The following is a 22,021-nucleotide window of genomic DNA, read 5'->3' on the forward strand; positions in this document are numbered from 1 at the left end:
AGATACGAAAGTGTCCAGAGGAGCAATTTTTTCACACACAGGGTGATGAGTATCTGGATCAAGCGGCCAGAGGTAGTAGTAGAGGCGGGTACAATATTGTCTTTTCAAAAGCATTTAGATAGCTACATGGGTACGATGGGTATAGAGGGATATGGGCCAAATGCAGGCAATTGGGATTAGCTTAGGGGTTTAAAAAAAGAAAGGGTGGCATGGACAAGTTGGGCCAAAGGGCCTGTTTCCATACTGTAAACCTCTATGACTCTATGAATCCCAGTCTATATTGGGGAAGTTAAAATCGGCCATCACAACAACCACCTCTTCCCAAGTTGGATTATCTCCAGTTTGCCTTAATAAGTACTCTTGGACACACTGAACAAACCCTGCCCCATCCAAGCCCCTGGCACTAAAGGAATTCCAGTCTACATTGGGGAAGTTAAAATCGGCCATCACAACAACCCTGTTGTTTTCACATCTTCCCATAATCCGTTGACAAATCAATTCCTCCACTTCACGCTGGCTGTTAGGAGGTCTGTAGTACAACCCCAACAGTTTGATTGCATCATTCCTGTTCCTGAGTTCTACCCATATGATCCCACTAAGATGTCCTCCCTCGGTATAACTGTGACATTCTCCCTGATCTGTAAAGCAACACCCCCACCGCTTTTGTCACCCACTTACCACGCTTGAAGCATCTAAATCCTGGAATGTTAGGTTTATATCCTTAGAGGCTTACAAACCCACGGTAGCACAGTGGTTAGCACTGCTGCTTCACAGCTCCAGGGTCCTGGGTTCGATTCCCGGCTCGGGTCGCTGTCTGTGTGGAGTTTGCACATTCTCCTCGTGTCTGCGTGGGTTTCCTCCGGGTGCTCCGGTTTCCTCCCACAGTCCAAAGATGTGCGGGTTAGGTTGATTGGCCAGGTTAAAAATTGCCCCTTAGCGTCCTGAGATGCGTAGGTTAGAGGGATTAGCAGGTAAATATGTGGGGGTAGGGCCTGGGTGGGATTGTGGCCGGTGCAGACTCGATGGGCCGAATGGCCTCCTTCTGCACTGTAGGGTTTCTATGATTCTGTACTTGTAAAAAACTATGCACTTTCTGATTCACCACTGATAATATTATAAAAATAAGTCAATCATGCACTTCTTATTATACATAACAGAAAAACACTTTAACAAGAAAACTGTACCAGAACACACAATACTGAATCATAGAATCCCTACAGTGCAGAAGGAGGCCACTCGGCCCATCGACTCTGCACCAACCACAATCCCACCCAGCCCTATCCCCAGAACCCCCACATATTTACCCCGCTAATCCCTCTAACCTATGCATCCTGGACACTAAGGAGCAATTTAGTATGGCCAATCAACCTAACCTGCACATTTTTGGACTGTGGGAGGAAACCCACGCAGACACGGGAAGAATGTGCAAACTCCACACACACAGTGACCTAAGCTGGGAATTGAACCCGGGTCCCTGGAGCTGAGAGGCAGCAGTGCTAACCACTGTGCCACCCTTACGCCCACTGTATAGTTACAGTAAAATAAAGAAAATGCAGATCAGAGAGCATCAGTGAAGGGAACAAAGTAAAGTTAATGTTACCAGTCAATGACCAAGAATAGCTTCAGACTCTAAGTCTAATTTTAGTTAATAAATACTGAGTTATTAAGAAACCGCATTTATACAGCAAAAAGCTGTCCTGTCAATTTCATCATCTCTACAGCATCCATTACCAAAAGTTGTTAAAATTTTGAGGGGGGGGGGGGCGGTAGTGCCTAATTTGTTAATCACTCAGTTACAGTAGATATTAATCTGTGTAACATTGCCAGGGCAAGTATTCAAGTAAGCCCCACATATTTGACCCAAGTCTCCAGCACTGTCTTTTGCACAGTGTCCGGGGCAGTGCAAATCAATCCATCGAAAGTTGAAACTTTGCGGGCAATTACAAATATACATGTGTCAGGACCTAAAACAAACAAGTCCATATTTCACATTTCTGGGCAGCGGAAGATTCAGGCCATTTTGTTTAAAAAATAAATAAGCACAATCATTTCTGATATACGCAGAAACTTCTTCAGCAACAGAAAATATATTCTAATTCACTTCCGAAGTAAAAAGCCAGTCAGAATTTGAACAATTGATCTCCAGAATGTTGAACAGTTACACCTTATGTTTGATTTGATCTGTCACTTTTAAGTCCACAACTGTACTTTAGCAGTGGAATAATAAATTCTATAATTTTCAGAAATGGAAGATTATGTCATGCCAAATAAGGATTGAACAGTTGAAAGACGCAATTTGTTGTGGAAATGAGGAAGCACAAAGAGGTACAGAAGCTTAGTGAAATTCTCTTCTTAAATTATGAAGATAATTGTGAATAAATTAATGTTTTGCTGATGTATTAATCTTGAATCTAGTATATTTTTTCTACTTGCTGCTTCACTGTGCACTTTACTAACTGAAGCACTGCTCCACACCTGCTCATAGATGTTTCTCAGTTATGTCTATAATCGATCACGTGTGGGTTCAAGAAAGGAGCCAAGTTAACATGCTTCTAATTTACCCTTCCTGCTGATACTCAGGATGTCCTTGTATTAAAATATGACCAGGTGCTTGATGTGACATGGTTGGATAACCCAAAATGGGAAATTACGAACGGAAGTTTGCATCTTGTCTTTCTGCAGTGCATTTTTGATACAACCATGCAAAAGGTGTTATTCTCAAAGTGGCCTGTAAGCTAAGAATTTGTGTGTTTGTATGTAGCCCCTTTTTAATGTGTGAGTGACTCAATTTAAAAATAAACCAGCAGCAAAGATTTAGTCTTAAACCAGAAAAGCTTAGCATATTACAAAATGCTGTTGTAAGTAGAAATAATAAAGTTATTAACAAAAAACATAAAGATTAAATGCAAATAAGGATAAAGGATACTTAGATGAAATTCACTTTAGTCCTTTAAGATATTTCTGCAGCTGCCGAACCGCTTAGCCACTTTTGATGTCCAAGTCTTCATTAATCATATCATACTCATCATGATTATTCTCCACGGTATGACCATCATCTCTGCCCCCGATACAGACTTGAAAAGATATGGTGGGCAACTGTTTTACTTTGTTAGTGATTATGTTACTGAAGTGGTAATCCAGCTCTGAAAAAGTCATACAGACTTGAAACATTAATGCTGTTTCTCCCTCCACATATGCTGCTATCAGCATTTTCTGTTTTTATATAAGTAATCCAGGACTAATGATACAGTGACATGAATTCAAATCCCACCAGGGCAGCTGAGGAATTTATGTTCATTTAATTAAATAAATCTGGAATAAAATTTGCTTTAAGTTTGCTGTGGTAAGTGCTACCCTGTTTGTGTCACAGATGTCTGGTTCTTCACGGGGGAACCTGAGAGTAATTTGGACATCAGATAAAGAATAAGAATAACACTGGATGGACCACCCAGCTGACTTGGGCACCAGATACGACAAAGAGGCTTGCAACTCCGTCAAAGTCCTCCTCACTAATATCTGCGGGTGCCAAAATTGAGAGAGCTGGTCCACAGATTAGTCAAGCAACCAAAAGAGAAAACGCTGGAAAATCTCAGCAGGTCTGGCAGCATCTGTCAGGAGAGAAAAGAGCTGACGCTTCGAGTCCAGATGACCCTTTGTTAAAGCTTAGTCAAGCAACAGTCTGACATCATTCTGTCAGAAAAATACTTTTCAGCCATCTTTGCAGACTTTCACTTATTGTTCCATCACTATCCCTCGATATGTCCTGTCCCACAGACAGGACTGATCCACCAGAGGTGGCAGTACACTGGGATAGGGAGTGGCTCTGGGTGTCCTCAAAATTGACTCCGAATCATGGCATAAGGCTAGACATGGACAGGGAAACCTCCTGCTGGTTACTCCAGAGAGGTTTGTGGAGCCAATGAGGAGCCAACCTCATTTGTGGTTTGTTGAAACCACAACACAAGAACACTGCTTGCCAGACAGCAGGAGCAACATTATGGACAGGATTAAGCAATCCCACAACCAACTGCAGTCCTGGCACAACTGGTCTTGAATGATAGTGGACAATTAAACAGCTAATGTTAGGAGGTTCCATGAACATCCCCATCCTCCATGATGGCCGAACTCCAATGTAAGGACAGAAGACAAACCTGAAACATTTGTAACCACCGTCAGCCAGAAATGCCAAACATTGATACATTTGAGGTCCCCAGCATCATTTTTATTTTTCCTGTACTAGTTGCTAATGACCAGATTTATTTCATCACATGCATTGAACTAAAAACCTCTAGGTTTATAGTCTAGTTATATAATCATGGTCTGCTGTACCAGAATAAACCTTGTGCCTACTTTTTTCCAGCACATTATCTGTCATGTTTTCTGCCACTGGTGCACCAATTAATTTTACTTGCATCAATTGAGTTCTCCATGCTTAGTCTCAATGGTCGGTAGTATTGTATCATGTCTAACTCTGCAATCTCCGAGCTGTTTAATTTAGGTACTGAATTTAGTGACTTAGTTCCACGATCCGTAAGAAAGTGTTAAGAAAGATGTTTTGAGTAGGTGGGAGGTATGTGGAAATCTTGGGGAATAGGAATGTAGACCATCTTTTGAGTCTCTCAATAATAGGAAGATTAATATGAGATTCGGGAGTACTTTTTTGGGGATTTTGGAAGAAGTGAAAGGGGAACTACAGTGTTGCATGGTGGAAAGTTGATTGAGGGGTCAAGGCAATTGGGAGCTATGGCATACTGTGCCAGCTGTTATGGAAGTGGAGCTGGTAGGACGTGAAGTATAGTACAGGGAATTCTGACATACAAAATACTTAATATGGATTTTGAGAGATAAAAAGATATCACCATGGTAGCAAAATTAAAAAGGGAGCTATAAAATAAAATCTTAAGACATTAAAGAACAAGAAAAAGTCATTTTACTAACTAATTTTATTTTTGACATGCCCTTATCCATTTTCCAAAAGAGCGGCAGAAAATATGATAGATAATCCCTTGTCTTGAATATTATTTGATTAAATAACCTGATGGCTCTGAGTGTCTCTTACCTTTTTGAATGTTCCCTAATTTTTTTAACATCTTGAATCTCTACAGTGCAGATGGACTCCATCTGCCCATTGAGTCTGCACCGACTTTCCAAAAAAACATCTTTACCCACACCTGCACCCCTGCCTTATCCCCTTAGCCCCACGCATTTACAATGGCTAATCTATCTAACCTACACATCTTTGGACACTAAGTGGGTAATTTAGCATGGCCATCTCATCTAGCCTGCACATCTATGGACTATGGGAAGGAACCCACGCAGACATGGGGAGAAAGTGCAAACTCCAGTCACCCAAGGCTGGAATGAAACTCTGGTCCCTGGCGCTGAGAGGCACCAGTGCTAACCACTGTGCCACCAAGCAATGTAAGAATTTTGTCTAGTTTAACTGAAATAATTTACTTAATTTTTAACATTTGTATTGGTTGTTTTGTTTTACTTAAACAGAAAGTATGTTCCATATACTTGCTGTCAGATTTACCTGGTGACTAAAGTCACCTGGGGCGCAGACATTTACAGCAGATAAGTAGGAAAGCTAAAAAGTTATAATTTGTTGTGGGGGGAGTTATAAAAGTTGGGGAGTTATGCTTCAGTTGTACGGTAAGAGTTTTAACAACACCAGGTTAAAGTCCAACAGGTTTATTTGGTAGCAAATACCAATGGTATTTGCTACCAAATAAACCTGTTGGACTTTAACCTGGTATTTTAACCAATGGTATTTAACCAATGGACTTTAACCAATGGTATTTGCTACCAAATAAACCTGTTGGACTTTAACCTGGTGTTGTTAAAACTCTTCGTGTGTTTACCCCAGTCCAACGCCGGCATCTCCACATCAGTTGTACGGGGCATTGATGGGATCAAATCTGGGGTATTGTTGTACGGTATTGGTCTCCTTATAAGGAAGGATGTAAATGTGTTTGAAACAGTTCGGAGAAGGTTTACTCACTAATACCATGAATGGGTGAGTTGTCATATGAGGAAAGGTTGGACAGGTTAGGTTCATATCCACTAGAACTTAGAAGATTAAGAGGCAACTGGATCAAAATCTTTTAAGATCCTGATGGGTGTTGACAGGGTCAATATGGAGAGGGTGTTTCCTCTTGTCGGAAATCTAGGAGCCACTGTTTAAAAATAAGGAGTTGCTCATTTAAGACAGATGAGGAGAATTTTTTTCTCTGAGGGATGTGAGTCTTTGGAACTCTCTACCTCAAAAGGCAATGGAAGCAGAGTCTTTGAAGAGTTTTAAGCCATAGCTAGATAGATTCTTGATAAACAGGGGTTGCAAGGTTATTGGGGGGTTGGCAGGAATGTGGGGTTGAGGTTACACTCAGATCAGCCATAATCTAATTGAATGGCAAAGCAGGCTCAAAGGGCTGAGTGTCCTACTCCTGCTCTTAATTCGTATGTTCATTCTAAACAAGGTGCCTAAACAGTGACAAAGACTGAATGATGGTAGATATTTCCCTTTGTTATACATCAGATAATGGAGCAGTTCTGTGGAATATACCCTTTAAGTTTGGAAAAAGTTCCTGAAAAAGTGTATACATGTTTTTGCTGTGCAACAATAAGCAGAGCTTTCATTGTTCTTTTCCCAAGTTTAAAAAAGAATTAAGTTTACCACAATAAGAACAAATACATAATACTTAATAGACAGTGGTAAGTAATAGTATTCATTGTGGAACACCAGTCTTTGACCTATTCACTTCTTAATTGAAATCCATCTTTTCTTCTACTTGATGTGCATTTTGTGTCTCACAAATTCTTATTTTATACACTTTACATCAGCATGGCTTTGTGCCATATGAGGTGAAACTCCTTTCTGACTATCTGATTGGTTCGTAATTATAAAATTAATTGTTCTACGAGATTATACCTTGAGCTGGAATGAATTTAAAGACCCCCAGTACCATATGATTCGTCTCTATAGTTTGCAGGGCCTCAGGCTCACCTTCTTGATACTATTAGCACTATGCAACTCATGCTTTTTGTCCTTAACAGCAATAAGACCAAAAGGTCACACCACACCTCTAGCTGCTGTGCTCACGTGTCAATCACCTAAAATGGCAGCTTAAAAAGGCTAATTTGTGCAGACTCTTTGCACTCTACAGCTCTTTGCCAGATACAGTACACAACCTTTTATTGAAAGAAAGGTCAGAAGTTTCCCTGAAGCTGCTCACAGTTTAAAGCATTTCCAGTAAAGTTTTACAATAAATTAACCATTTTACGTCGCTTCTCAGCATTTCGTGTCACTTGTACAAAACTAGCTAGCTAACATTCAGCTGAGGTTGCCCATCATACTTTGTGATTATTTTACCTACAGAATACATTCTTAACAGATATATTTAAAGATAGTACAGTACAATAATACAAAAAAATCCCTAATCTTACAGAAGGAAAATAACCTGAACTGCTGTTGCACATCTCCTAGTTTAAAATAACATTGTCTGAGGTCAGGAACTATGCCTCAAACATTGAGAAGGGAAATATTAAAATATACTTTTTATTTAATAGAAGTTTAGTAAAATTGGATGATGAGGAGAATGTAGTGCTATTAACTTTTAACTTTGTTGCTAAATTCAGAGAAAGAATTGGTATTTAAAAATCAGGAAAACAACCAAAAGTTACAACGCCGGGCCCAACGACATCAAGAAAAAAAGGACAAAATTCAGAGACTCATCCGTAAACTTAATGATTTGGTTGAGAAGAAAAATATTGAGTTCTGGAATCGACAAGAGCACCTAGCCCGCAACCGTTGGACACACATCCTGGAACTAACACGTGTGATTTTCCCTCTACAGGAGGTGAAAATAGGAATGAGGTAGGGAGGATTAAAACAAGAATCGGAAATGCTTTTATGTTACTTTACCTTTAAGAGAACTATAGGCCTGTTGCAAATTTTAAGGTTACTTATGGTTTCTGATGGTTAATACCCACATATATAGTTTTAATATGCATTTTAAATCATTTGATGAAAATATTGCAGCAGCCTTCTCCAGACTTTCAAAATGGAAGAGAATAACACTGATTGAATGATTAGGTAGAGACTATTTTGCATCCTCAAGGAGAACATAATGCTCTTTTGAGACTTAAATGTGACTGGACTAAATTACAGCAGAATCTGAACACTGTAAAGAGCAAATATTTTTCTTCTCTTTTCTTTTGATTCCACACATCAGTATTAGTTGTTAGCTGTTTTCCCAGTGCCTTTTTCATTTCCTCTATCTAATTGGTCATTAGGATATGCATGAATCTGGTTTTGGATAACTATGCAACTAATTTTTATCCCGACATGGAGAAGTACCAGGGCCCCATGCATTTTCTGCTCACAGTTAACAATTGATAACTCAATAGGGTTAATTATACTGTAAATGTTGGATTAAATACCATTTATGAATTTTTGGGAATAGGTTTGTTAAAGTTAATTCATTAAGTGGTCATAACTTAATATTTGATTTAAATAACAACTATCCTTCCAATTGACGCTCAAAGCAGCTGTGCAGGTTGAGGCTGTGGTTAAGGCGGCATATGGTGTACTGGCCTTCATCAATCGAGGAATTGAGTTTAGGAGTCATGAGATAATGTTGCAGCTATATAAGACCCTGGTCAGACCCTACTTGGAGTACTGTGCTCAGTTCTGGTCGCCTCATTACAGGAAGGATGTGGAAGCCATAGAAAGGGTGCAGAGGAGATTTACAAGGATGTTGCCTGGGTTGGGGAGCATGCCTTATGAGGATAGGTTGAATGAGCTCGGCCTTTTCTCCTTGGAAAGACGAAGGATGAGGGGTGACCTGATAGAGGTGTATAAGATGTTGAGAGGTATTGATCGAGTGGATAGTCAGAGGCTTTTTCCCAGGGCTGAAATGGTTGCCACAAGAGGACACAGGTTTAAGGTGCTGGGGAGTAGGTACAGAGGAGATGTCAGGGGTAAGTTTTTCACTCGGAGGGTGGTGGGTGTGTGGAATGGGCTGCCAGCAACAGTGGTGGAGGCGGATTCGATAGGGTCTTTTAAGAGACTTTTAGATAAGTACATGGAACTTAGTAAGATAGAGGGTTATAGGTAAGCCTAGTAATCGCTAAGGGACATGTTCGGCACAACTTTGTGGGCTGAAGGGCCTGTATTGTGCTGTAGTTTTTCTCTGTTTCTATGAAAGGGATCTCTAACAACTAAATAAATTGATTAAAAGTGATATTATTAATGCAAAATCTTAATTTCTATTATCACATTTTATGTTTTGTATGCATATATATCCTGCTTAAATGTGATTTTATATTGAAACTTCAGTTTTTCTGATGCACCAGAGTGATTCATATTCATTAATTAGGGATTGTAATATATTCCATTCACTATGAAATACGCATTATCATTAATTTTTTTTGTTGGTTCTGCTAGGGATCCAGCAGATGCAACATTTGAATCAGACAGTGGCATGACCTCCAGTACCGTCAGTGAGCTGGCAGAGGCAAGGAGAACTACTTATCTCTCTGGAAGATGGATTTGTGATGATAACAATGGAGAAACCAACATAGGGATTGTAGGCCGCTGGATATATCTGCCCAGCAATGGGGATTATTCAGCTTATTATAACTGGGTGGAAGAGAAAAAAACTGCACAAGGGCCAGGTGAGCTTCTTAAGTGTGCTTTTGTGTATTTAAGGCTGTATATTCTACTAAAACCAATATTTTCAAGTCTGTTAGTAACTTTCGTTATAACAATCTTAAGGCAGTAAATTGTTGTGTTGGTTCTATATGTTCAATGTGCACAGTAAGAAGTCTCACAATACCAGGTTAAAGTCCAACAGGTTTATTTGGTAGCACAAGCTTTCGGAGTGTCGTTCCTCCTTCAGGTGAGTGAGGAGTTGTGTTCACAAACAGGGCATATATAGACACAAACTCAATTTACAAGATAATGGTTGGAACGTGAGTCTTTACAGGCAATCAAGTCTTAAAGGTACAGACAATGTGAGTGGAGAGAGGGTTAAGCACAGGTTAAAGAGGTGTGTATTGTCTCCAGCCGGGACAGTTAGAGAGATTTTGCAAGCCCAGGCAAGTCGTGGAGATTACAGATAGTGTGACTTGAACCGAAGATCCCAGTTGAGGCCGCCCTCATGTGTGCGGAACTTATCAGTTTCTGCTCAGCAATTCTGCATTGTCGTGGAGGCTGCCTTGGAGAACGTTTACCCGAAGATCAGAGGCTGAATGCCCGTGATGCTGAAGTGTTCTCCAACAGGAAGAGAACACTCCTGTCTGGGGATTGTCGAGCGGTGTTCATTCACCCGTTGTTGTAGCATCTGCATGGTCTCCCCAATGAAACATGCCTCGGGACATCCTTTCCTGCAGCGTATCAGGTAGACAACATTGGCCAAGTCGAAAGAGTATGTACCGTGTACCTGGTGGATGATGTCCTCGTGAGATGATGGCATCCGTGTCGATGATCCGGCATGGCTTGCAAAGGTTGCTGTGGCAGGGTTGTGTGGTATCATGGTCACTGTTCTCCTGAAGGCTGGGTAGTTTGCTGCGGACAATTGTTTGTTTGAGGTTGTGCGGTTGTTAGAAGGCAAGAAGTAGGGGTGTGGGGATGGCCTTGGCGAGATGTTAATCTTCATCGATGGCATGTTGAAAGCTCCGGAGAAGATGTTGTAGCTTCTCTGTTCCGGGGAAGTACTGGACGACGAAGGGTACTCTGTCCGCTGTGTCCCGTGTTTGTCTTCTGAGGAGTTCGGTGCGGCTTTCTGCTGTGGTGCGTCGGAACTGTTGATTGATGAGTCGAGCGCCATATCCTGTTCTTATGATGGTGTCTTTCAGCGTCTGTAGGTGTCTGTTGCGATCCTCCTCATCTGAGCAGATCCTGTGTATATGGAGGGCTTGTCCGTAGGGGATGGCTTCTTTAATGTGTTTAGGGTGGAAGCTGGAGAAGTGGAGCATTGTGAAGTTATCTGTGGGCTTGCGGTACAGTGAATTGGACTCCTCCGGAAGGCCACTGCCCTCGACTCGATATGTATGCCCAAGCCGCCAGGAGGTGCGTCAATGCCAGATTCATCAGTCGCACTCACAAGACAGCCCCGAACGTCACCCAAGCACAACGCAATGCCATCCGCGCTCTCAAGACCAACTGCAACATTGTCATCAAACCAGCAAAGGAGGGGCCACTGTCATACTGAACAGAACGAATTACTGCAAAGAAGTGTACTGACAACTGAACAACGAGGGACACTACAGACAGTTACCCGCAGATCCGACCAAAGAACACACCCATCAACTCAACGGACTGATTAAGACCTTTGATCCGGACCTTCAGAGCGCCTTCCGTGCTCTCATCCCACATACTCCCCGCATTAGAGATCTCTACTGCCTCCCGAAGATACACAAGACCAACACACCCAGCCGTCCCATCGTATCAGGCAATGGGATCCTGTGTGAGAACCTCTCCAGCTACGTCGAGGGCATCCTGAAATCCATTGTACAAAGAACCCCCAGCTCCTGTCGCGACACTACAGACTTCCTACAGAAACTCAGCACACATGGAGCAGTTGAACCAGGAGCACTCCTCGTCACAATGGATGTCTCGGCATTCTACACCTGCATCCCCCACAACGATGGCATTGGTGCAACTGCCTCAGTACTCAACGCCGAAAACTGCCAATCTCCAGATGCAATTCTACAACTCATCAGCTTCATCCTGGACCACAACGCCTTCACCTTCAACAACCAGTTCTTCATCCAGATACATGGAACAGCCATGGGGACCAAATTTGCACCTCAATATGCCAACATCTTCATGCACAGGTTCAAACAAGACCTCTTCACCGCACAGGACCTTCAACCGACGCTATACACGTTTAGGGGGATGCTGGTGTAGAGTGCCGAGACATCCATTGCGACGAGGAGTGCTCCTGGTTCAACTGCTCCATGTGTGCTGAGTTTCTGTAGGAAGTCCGTAGTGTCGCGACAGAAGCTGGGGGTTCTTTGTACAATGGATTTCAGGGTGCCCTCGACGTAGCTGGAGAGGTTCTCACACAGGGTCCCATTGCCTGATACGATGGGACGGCTGGGTGTGTTGGTCTCTCCACTCACATTGATGACATTTTCTTGGACTCATAGCGAACAATCACTGAAACAACTATATGATGACATCAACCAGTTACATCTCACTATCAGACTCACCATGGACTATTCTCTGGAATTGGATGCATTCTTGGACACACTCATCTCCATCAAGGATGTTACCTCAGCATTTCACTGTACTACAAGCCCACGGATAACCTCACGATGCTCCACTTCTCCAGCTTCCACCCTTAACACGTTAAAGAAGCCATCCCCTACGAACTAGCCCTCCATATACACAGGATCTGCTCAGATGAGGAGGATCGCAACAGACACCTACAGACGCTGAAAGACACCCTCATAAGAACAGGATATGGTACTTGACTCATCGATCAACAGTTCCGATGCGCCACAGCGAGAAAGCGCACCGACGACCTCAGAAGACTAATATGGGACATGGCAGACAGAGTACCCTTTGTCGTCCAGTACTTCCCCGGAGCGGAGAAGCTACGACATCTTCTCCGGAGCCTTCAACATGTCATCGATGGAGACTAACATCTCGCCAAGGCCAGATCATCGACACGGATGCCATCATCTCACGTGAGAACACCATCTACCAGGTACACGGTACATACTCTTGCAACTCGGCCAATGCTGTCTACCTGATACACTGCAGAAAAGGATGTCCCGAGGCATGGTACCTTGGGGAGACCATGCAGACGCTACGACAACAGGTGAATAAACACTGCTCGACAATCACCAGGCAGGAGTGTTCTCTTCCTATTGGGGAACACTTCAGCAGTCACGGGCATTCAGCCTCTGATCTTCGGGTAAGCATTTTCCAAGGCAGCCTTCACGACACACGACCACGCAGCATCGCTGAGCAGAAACTGATAGCCAAGTTCCGCACACGAGGGCGGCCTCAGCCGGGATCTTGGGTCCATGTCACACTATCTGTAACCCTCACGTCTTGCCTGGGCTTGTAAAATCTCACTAACGATCCTGGCTGGAGACAATACACACCTCTTTAACCTGTGCTTAACCCTCTCTCCACTCACATTGTCTGTACCTTTAAGACTCGATTACCTGTAAAGACTTGTATTTCAACCATTATCTTGTAAATTGAGTTTGTATCGGTGTATGCCCTGTTTGTGAACACAACTCCTCACTCACCTGAAGAAGGAGCGAAACTTCGAAAGTTTGTGCTACCAAATAAACCTGTTGGACTTTAACCTGGTATTGTGAGACTTCTTACTATGTTGTAGGAATTCAGATAATGATGCATTAAAAAGGTTGTGATATCCAAAATGTGTGGTGTCCAATCAAGACTGATTCAGTAATAATCTATCTTTTTTTTCTCTAAGGACCATTAGTGAAGTGCATTTGGCTAATTTAAACTAAAGGATAAGACTGTCCATGATTTAGACCCTCAATCTCATTTGGAGGCCATCGACATTGATAATGTGCAGAATTGAAATAGCGTGCAGCAGTATTGTTGAATCCCATTGTTTTGACAGAGTGTAACCTCCATCGTACTAGGCATCCCCTGCTTATTGGATTGCTACCAACCCAAAGCACAGCAGCATTAACTGCACTCCCTCCTCCATGAAGCTCCTACTGTGACAATCCCTTAGCACAGGGTGACACTGCCAGGGTGACATGTTGCCAACAAGGCAGTGCTAACCTATGCCAAGGAGCATTGCCAGGACACTGCCCGAGCATGTTTCTCCTCCTCCCCCCCCCCCCCCCCCTGGCCAAATGTACCTTTGTGCCCCTGGGGAGACCTCCATGACAGGTTCACATTTGTGTGAAGCTGTTGTGAACTGCGTCAATGTGACATCACGTTGGCATGGTATCAGTATATGGAGAGGGGCATTAATAGTAGTGCAAAGCAGGTTCCCACTCACTATGGGCATGAACCTGATGACATTGCCAGCTAGGGGTGGGGAAAATCTGAAGTCGCATTCTCGCCAGCAAGAACTGCAGCTTCCAGATCGTGAGCCCTCACCACCAACCTCGCAGACGGTGAACGTGGGCTTAAGATTTAGTCTATTGTCTCTAAATCTGCCTATGTTTAGTTAACTTCTAGTTGTTATGTACATGTAAATTGTGTAAACAAATGGTTCATGGCTACCCCATGATGCTGCTCATAGATGGAATAAATGTGCACGTATAGATCCATATCAATCACTTGCCTTAATTATGTAAAGAAAGAAACCTTTGCCCTGTGCACCTGAGTTCAAAGTTGAATATTGTCCTGGTTACAAACATGCACGATAATTCAGATCTTGGTTTGTTACAGGCTGTAAAGAACAGATTTGGATAGCTAATACAGAAGTAATTATCAAAAACTTTTGCAATAAGTTTTTTTTTTAAACTTAAATTTTGAGTGTTACACTCCAGAACAAAAATTATCGCTGTTTTATACCTTTGAAAGTGTATGTTATATTGATGTTTTACTCCATTTTATCTAGACAAATAGGACCTGTAGAGAGTATTGAAGAAGATTCTCTTCCCCTCTCTGTATCCTCCTCCACCCCTACAACCTTCTGATATTTGTGCTCCTCTAATTTTGGCCACCATTGCAGCCATCCTTCAGCTGCCTACTCCATAAACTCTGGAATTTCTTCCTAAATCTCTCCATTTTACTATTTCTCTTTCCTCCTTTTAAGATGTTTCCTACAAGGGTTAAAAAGTTCTGACATTTGACCATGGAATTGCACCTTTTAATTTGTTTCTGAAACCCCTCCCAAAACCCCGCTCGCATGGCCCAGCTGCCACCACCTTCTCCAAAGCAGTCAGAGCTGGGGAGAGTATCTAAAGGCCAGTTACAGGGCTGGAAGCTAGGCCTGAGGGAGCCACCACTCAGCTCCCCTCCCAGACCTGGCTGCTGCTATTCAGCCTCTCAAGCCTGGAACAAGTTGCCATCTGTTTCCACAAACTGCCCAAACCACTTCTGGGCTATCTGAAGGCACTAATTTGATCCCCTTCGCTTCCAGTGATACTACATTAAGCCACTGGTGAGTTATTTGTTCATCAGGTTTGGCGATATTGAGCAGGGTGATTACTACGTCACTTTGTGGGACTTTGCCTGCTCAGGTATAGGGTCAGTTATGCAAACTCTTGGTGAGGTTGGGTGGATTAATGAGGGACGGAAGAAGGAGGGTGTTTGTTCCTACCTTCTTTACTCCCAAAATCCCAAATCTGGTTGTTCTCTCACACAGGACTGGAAACAGCATTCATTTGGAGACATGCTGAGTGCTCACACTTTAGTTAATGTGCAGCGACCCCAGGGGACTCCTTCCCACTTCTCCCTCTCTTCCCTTCCTCCATTTCCTCTCACCCACTTTCTCTCTACTCCCCCCTCTTCAAGTACCACTGATACTTGATAGGGTGTGTGTTCTGTTCCTTTATAATGAAGTAACTCAAAAGTCACCATCCCAGCTAGATGAGATGGTTGGTTGTTAGATTTAGAGTCAAAACATTAGTCCTAATGCAATCATCTCATGGTACTTTTACAATTCCTTATGCGTCAGGGGTTGCTTTCAGTGATGTTCCAAGGTTTATTGATCAAAAGATACCAGTTTACAGTAGTTAATAGTTAAACAAAAACAGTCGTTAAATAACTAGCAACTGCAGTGGTCATTAAATGGTTGCTACCAGTATTTAGAGCAGACCAGCCAGTTACCCTTGTGTGGAATGTGGTCAGATACAAATATTTCCCATGATTTTGCTGATTATTCATTTGACTTCAAGTTATTTGTAAAATACTTTGTCCTCATGAGCAGCTGTATGTTGAGAAAACATATTTGAACAATTTTTCTAGAAATTGTCTTTAACCATCAGCAAATATATGGATGAAAATGCCCTCATAATAAAAATAGCTTTACTCTCAATGCAGAGAAAATGTGTTCTCAGATGATTTGTTGGGGACTGTAATTTTTCCTTTTGTCCTTTCAATTGTTCACATTCAGGTTAATATTCACAAATTGCAATATACAAGTTATGTTTACAATTGTCAAGATATCTCTGACCTAGGATTTAAATGTGCACAATTATCTGACAAGTGCCTCCTGTGATGTCTACTTGTTTGCTCCACCAATAGAAACGGAGCTTGACGAAGCCTATAAAGCATTTGCATTTAACTACAGATCATTAAAAGTGCTATAATCTTTGGGCCGCTCACGCAGTAAACTTGTTGCTTTGTGTTATGATGTGTACATGATTGCTTATCACAAAAACATTTCAGATCTTTTTGTCTTTGGCCACTAATGTTCAAACCTTTTTTGTCTTCAGCCACTATCATCCCTGTTCCTTAAAACATCTTCTTTGACCAAGCTTTTGGTCAGTCTCTGTTTGATAACTCTTTGTTGAATTACCTTGGGGCATTTTATTATGTTAAAGGTACTATATAAATGCTTTTTGGTTATGCTCCTGCTAAAATGCTTGGGATGTTTTACAATGTTAAAGACACTATAAATGTGCAAGTTGTTGCTCTCTAAGTATTTTTGTGATATTAAAGATTTGGAAATGCATGTTTGTGGATCTTTTTCAACCTATATCTTGCCCTGTGTTGTTTATATACAGATATGGAGCAAAGTAACCCAGCCTATACCATCAGTGCAGCATTGTGCTATGCTACACAACTAGCAAATATACTTTCTCACATTCTTGATGTAAATCTTCCCAAAAGACTTTGCAACAGGCGAGTATCCTAAAATCAAATAATTATAATAGTAAATCTTCAGAAGCATGCGAATTAAATTCTCCACTGGGTAAGAAGAAGTTTTGTTTTATTATTTTAAGACTAATCCATTGGCAGTTGGACCACTAGAAATGCCTTGGCCCTGATTTTCAAAATCAAGAAGTTGTTAAAGGGTGACTAAAAAGAAATACCACAAGAAACTTCCTCTGACAAGAAGAAAACGCATTCTAAGAGAGATTCTGCCTTTTCTGTTTTAATTACTTAGTGGAATTGGCTAAAGATTATAAAAGTGCTAAATCAAATACCAGAAATGGTATTCTCTAATATATTCTCCTTTACACTTCCTCTGCTGCAGGTGATCCCTTATGGTTAGGATGTGATTCAACAAGCACTGGCACCCGCCACAACATTAGTGAAATTTCCATTTTTGAAAAGAGATTGGACAGTGAGAACTATTAGGCTATCCTACAGCCAACTGAATCCTGCTCTCAAAATAAATGCAAAATGCTGATAATTATCGAGTCAAGTAGCGTCTGTAAAGAGAAACAGTTAAATGTCTCAGCTCTGCTTCATCCACAGATGCTGCCTGACCTGTTGAATGTTACCAGCATTTTCTGTTTTTATTTTAGATTTCCAACACCAGCAGTATTTTTCTTTTGTATCATCATGTTGTTCCTAATACTCACGCAGAGACAGGATACTTGATTCCAATAGAAGTTGGCATTCAAGCTCAGTTTCCTATTTCTGGGTTTGGATTACTGACGTGTAATTGCTGTCAAACCTATCAACCCTTACAATCTTTGTGTACATGGGTCAACCCAGTATTTATTGGGAATTAAACCGAGAATCTCTGGTATAAACAGCTTAGTTCCACATTATGTGGTGCCCTTACTCATTGAATCCTCTGCAAAGGAATTCAGATTTTGACCTGTCAAGATAATACAGGCCTGTGAGCAGGTTTTCTGTCTATTGTCCTGATGAAATCTGACTTCCATATCTCGAGCTTAAAAAAAATTTTTTCACTTCAACAGTGCAGAGCTTGTGACTGACACTAGTCTAAATGAAAGCAAAATTTACAGGTGGTTGGACCTAGACCAAATCCCAGAGATGGCTTGAAAATAATTACGATTTTACTTTCTTCTTTTAAATGTCAGTACCTCATACCTACGAAAAATAACAACCATCAAACCTGACATGAACAAAATATAAATTGCTTGTAATTGTTCTTCCCAGTTTTTTTCCAACCTAACTCTAGGTGACTGCCTTTAAGCATATAGGATTGAACTAATTTAACTGCAAAAAGGCAGTGCCTGGTCGATGACCTATTATTTATGATTGCTGAATTGAAATAGTTTTGCCCAGAATGCCGTTGTTTACTTGGTTTTTATCATTCATTCTGAAAATTCTCAAAGCTTTTAAATGCTATTGTGCCAATATATTTTGTTCCAAAACACCTACATAACGATGTTGCTAATATATTGAACTAATTCTATTTTGATCAGTATAAAAAACATTTCTAGTTTATCATAGTTTCGCAAAAATTGAATGAATTTTGTATTCCTAAGGTGCTTTGTCTTCTGCAGTGAGTTTTGTGAAGAGAATATGAGCAGAAAGAAGTTCATTCGAGCAGTGAATAAGCTAAACACAAACATCCTGCATCTCTGCTTTTCCCAGGTATCACAGACGCCAATTACATTTAAATTTTGAATTTCAGTTTTTTTAAACTGCTTGACTGCCTTTGTACCTAGTAATTTTGTTACTCTTAAATACCTCGGCACAGTTTTAAGTTACTAGAAGCTGAAAAATGCGGCAATGTGGTAGTCCAGGTTTTTTAAAAACCACGTTTACAATTTATCGTAACAAAATCGACAAAATTCTTAGTTCACACTAACTTAATTTCTAATATTGTTAATATTTTGTAACATTTTCTTATCACACAGCATGTTAACCCAGAACTGTTGCATCCCTTGCACACACTCCGAAATATTATGCACTTGGTCAGTCCTGAAAATAAAAACCTGGGCAGGTAAGTTGGATCTTTAGTAAGTTTGAGAACAGTCTTTGTAATTTCAGGTAAATTACTCTTCAAAGTTTAATTCTGATTAATTTGTTTCTCCTCCAACTACGATGCTTTAAGCATATATTGACATTTTAAAAAGGTGGTTAATTAATGATGTTAAATGTTTTCCATGTAAAGGGCAATGGTTATGCAACATGCGTTAGGGGAGGGCATTAGGTGAGCCTAGAATAAATCTTTCCTGCATGACTCATTGGGGTGACACAGTGGTTAGCCCTGCTGCTTCACATTGCCAGGGACCTGGGTTTGATTCCAGCCTTGGGTGACTGTATGGAGTTTGCACGTTCCCATGCCTGTGGGTTTCCTCTGGGTGCTCCGGTTTCTTCCGGTGGATTGGCCATACTAAATTGCCCCTTTGTGTCCAAAGATGTGTAGGTTAGGGGGATTAGTAGAGTAAATATGTGGGGTTATGGGGATAGAACCTGGATAAGATGTTCTGTCGAAAAGTTAGTGCAGATTCTGAGCCGAATGACCTCTTGCACTGTAGGGATTCTAGGCATATCTGTTTGATAATAGTGGTCAGCAGCAGTAGGAAAAGTGGTGTATACGCATGAGTTGATATACATGCTATATCTTCACTCTTATCCTTCCTAATCCAAGTTGAATTTTGGTTAGCAGTCTTCACCCATAATATATTCCAATCAAGTTCCATGATGATTGGCTTTCCATTTTCATACTTTGTAACTTGTGTAAACAAGTTGTGCTGATTAGGTTGTGTGTCAGTGACAGTTCGAGTACAGACTATTTTTATACTCTTCTATGTAATTATTTTACTGGCATGTTCAGGGTTCTGAGCATGTGCAGGCTTTGGTGGGCTTTTCAGTCTGCAAGAGTGTGTTCTGCAGGCAAGACCAGTTTTACTTATGCTTCCGTTTTTATTACTGTTCTGCTGGGTTACTGTGACTGTTAAACTTCGGTATTTATTTACATGAAGAAGTTCCTTCTCTTAAACAACACATTTGACATATTGTGGTCTCAAGCTACTGCATATTTTTGACATTGAAGAAAAAATGGAAAGTGAAGAGAAAGCAAAAATGTTTCGATGTTCGGTGTGACAACATGAGGTTTGCATACCGTGAGTAGCTAGTTTACATCATGAATTTATTTGCCGGAATTTCAAGTTAGCCATGGCTATGTTTGGGCCAATCGGAGAGTTTGATGAAAGAGAGGACTGGGCTGAATATATGGAGAGGGTACTGCATTTCGTTTTAACAAATAGAATAGATGATGAGGAGAAGCAGTGCTCAATTCTGCTTTGTGTATGTGGGGCGAAGACTTATAAGTTGATGAATCAGGCTATGCCATGGAAACCAGGGAAGATTTCATTTGCTGTGGTCCAGACTCACCATAATCCAAAGCCCTCGGTGATTGTGCAAAGATTCAAATTTCATAACCATTTTTGAAAAGCAGCTCAATTGATAACTCATTATAAAGAATTATGTCAGCTTTCAGAACACTGCTTTTAGAGCAGTTTTAGATTATATGCTCAGCAATAGGCTGGCCTGCGGCATTAACAAGGATAGCATTCAGCATCGATTGTTGGGGGAAGCCACACTGTTTTAAGAAGGCTCTAGAAATTTCTCAGGGCATAGAAATGGCTGCCAGAAATACTAGACATGTTCAGCAGGCAAATGGTAGGGCATTGTACCGAGGACAGAAAAAAGCTGCAAGTAGAAAGGTGAAAGCACTGGAGTGTTTTGGGTGTGATGGACCACACTCTGCCAATCATTGCAAGTTTATGGATGCTGTTTGTCACCAATGCAGCAAGAAAGGACATTTACTGAAGAAATGCAGGGCTGCGAAGAGTAAGCTGAGGGCTGAACAAAAGTTTTAATTCAAAGAAGTCTCGATCAACTACACACCACGTAGAAAGCTCAGAGCAGGCAGACACGCAAGCTTACGACATGTTCAAAATCGATGAGATGCTAGCAGAGAATATTTTTGCCACAGTTGTAGTCAATGGTAAACAGATCAAGATGCCCCTGGAGCCTCCGCATCTGTAATTAGTGAGGAAAACTACAGGTTGACATAGGATTCTAACCAAGAGCCAGCACTTTCCAGCAAAGATTAATCTTTGGACGTACACCGGAGAGTACATATCTTTGCTTGGGGTGTTGGAAGTCGATATTACACATAATAGTCAAGAAGCAAGGTATCAAAGCAAGGTCAAAGGTAAGGGTCGACTTCGCTAGGGTGTGACTGGCTCAGCAAAATTTCATTGAATTGGGGCAAGATCAAGCACACAAAGGTGACCGAGGATGTGAAGTAGTATCCGGACATGTTCAAGTCAGTTACCACAGTGATGAAGTGGGTTGATCTACAAACTACATATTCTGTTTGTTATTTTGATCTGCAAAAGCTTGTTTAATTTGGGTGGATTATGATTTTCTGATCTGGTAGAAATGAGGTCTGCTGTTTTCCACCAGGGAGTACCTAACTCTCCCAGAATAAAATCCCAGTAACCAAATGAATACTTGAAAATACGAGGGTAGAATAGCATGATTCTGGCAGCATTTACTTTCTACTCTGAGTAAAGGTGGTACAAGATTTGAAAATACTTAATGTCATAATTAGTATTAACTGCATTCTTTATCAAGAAAAATATTAAAATTATGCCCCTGGGAAGCTGGACCTAGAGAGGGGGAAATACTGGATTCTACTATAAAGGAACCTGTGTTGCTCACATTCATCTGATGGATGACAGTCATATACACAAAGTCCTGTGCAGTGAATTAGTCTTTGAGTCACGAAGATGCCTGCAAATGAGATATAAAGATGGCAGATATTAACAGAGAAAAAGTCACTGATGGCTCTAATCTCCAGTGGCTGTTTGGAAAAGCAAACTAAAACAGAAAATGCTGGAAAAACTCTGAAGCTTTTCACTTAGATGAGTTCTTCACAGCCTGAAAAGAGGGCTATATAGGTTGCATCCTCTCCCTCCTCATACTTCTGATGCTGAGCTACTTGTCTCCGGCAACAGAAAATGAAATGTTGTTAGCTATATTTGAATGGACAGCTGAGGAGCAGGATGATGTTGAAAAGAAGAGGCAAAAGTCAGAAAACGGAGTGTCGACAGAACTTGAGCAGTAGCTTAAGCATTCCTTTTAAATTTTTATTTAACTGTAAGGCATTGCAAGTAT

At 41.2% G+C, this 22,021-nt stretch overlaps 1 protein-coding gene across 1 annotated transcript in view; it reads left to right on the forward strand.

Annotated features, from left to right (window-relative positions):
- The window catches only part of atg14 (autophagy related 14), a 44,039-nt gene that overhangs the window by 16,437 nt on the left and 5,581 nt on the right, over positions 1 to 22,021 (forward strand). The window contains exons 4-9 of the mRNA XM_078233882.1: positions 2,244 to 2,325; positions 7,639 to 7,876; positions 9,449 to 9,678; positions 16,687 to 16,804; positions 18,388 to 18,478; positions 18,745 to 18,830. Of these exons, the coding sequence (XP_078090008.1) occupies positions 2,244 to 2,325; positions 7,639 to 7,876; positions 9,449 to 9,678; positions 16,687 to 16,804; positions 18,388 to 18,478; positions 18,745 to 18,830 (845 nt within the window). The remainder of the gene's footprint in view (positions 1 to 2,243; positions 2,326 to 7,638; positions 7,877 to 9,448; positions 9,679 to 16,686; positions 16,805 to 18,387; positions 18,479 to 18,744; positions 18,831 to 22,021) is intronic.

Source organism: Mustelus asterias, chromosome 18 (assembly GCF_964213995.1).
Source record: "Mustelus asterias chromosome 18, sMusAst1.hap1.1, whole genome shotgun sequence".
NCBI classification, from domain to species: domain Eukaryota; kingdom Metazoa; phylum Chordata; class Chondrichthyes; order Carcharhiniformes; family Triakidae; genus Mustelus; species Mustelus asterias.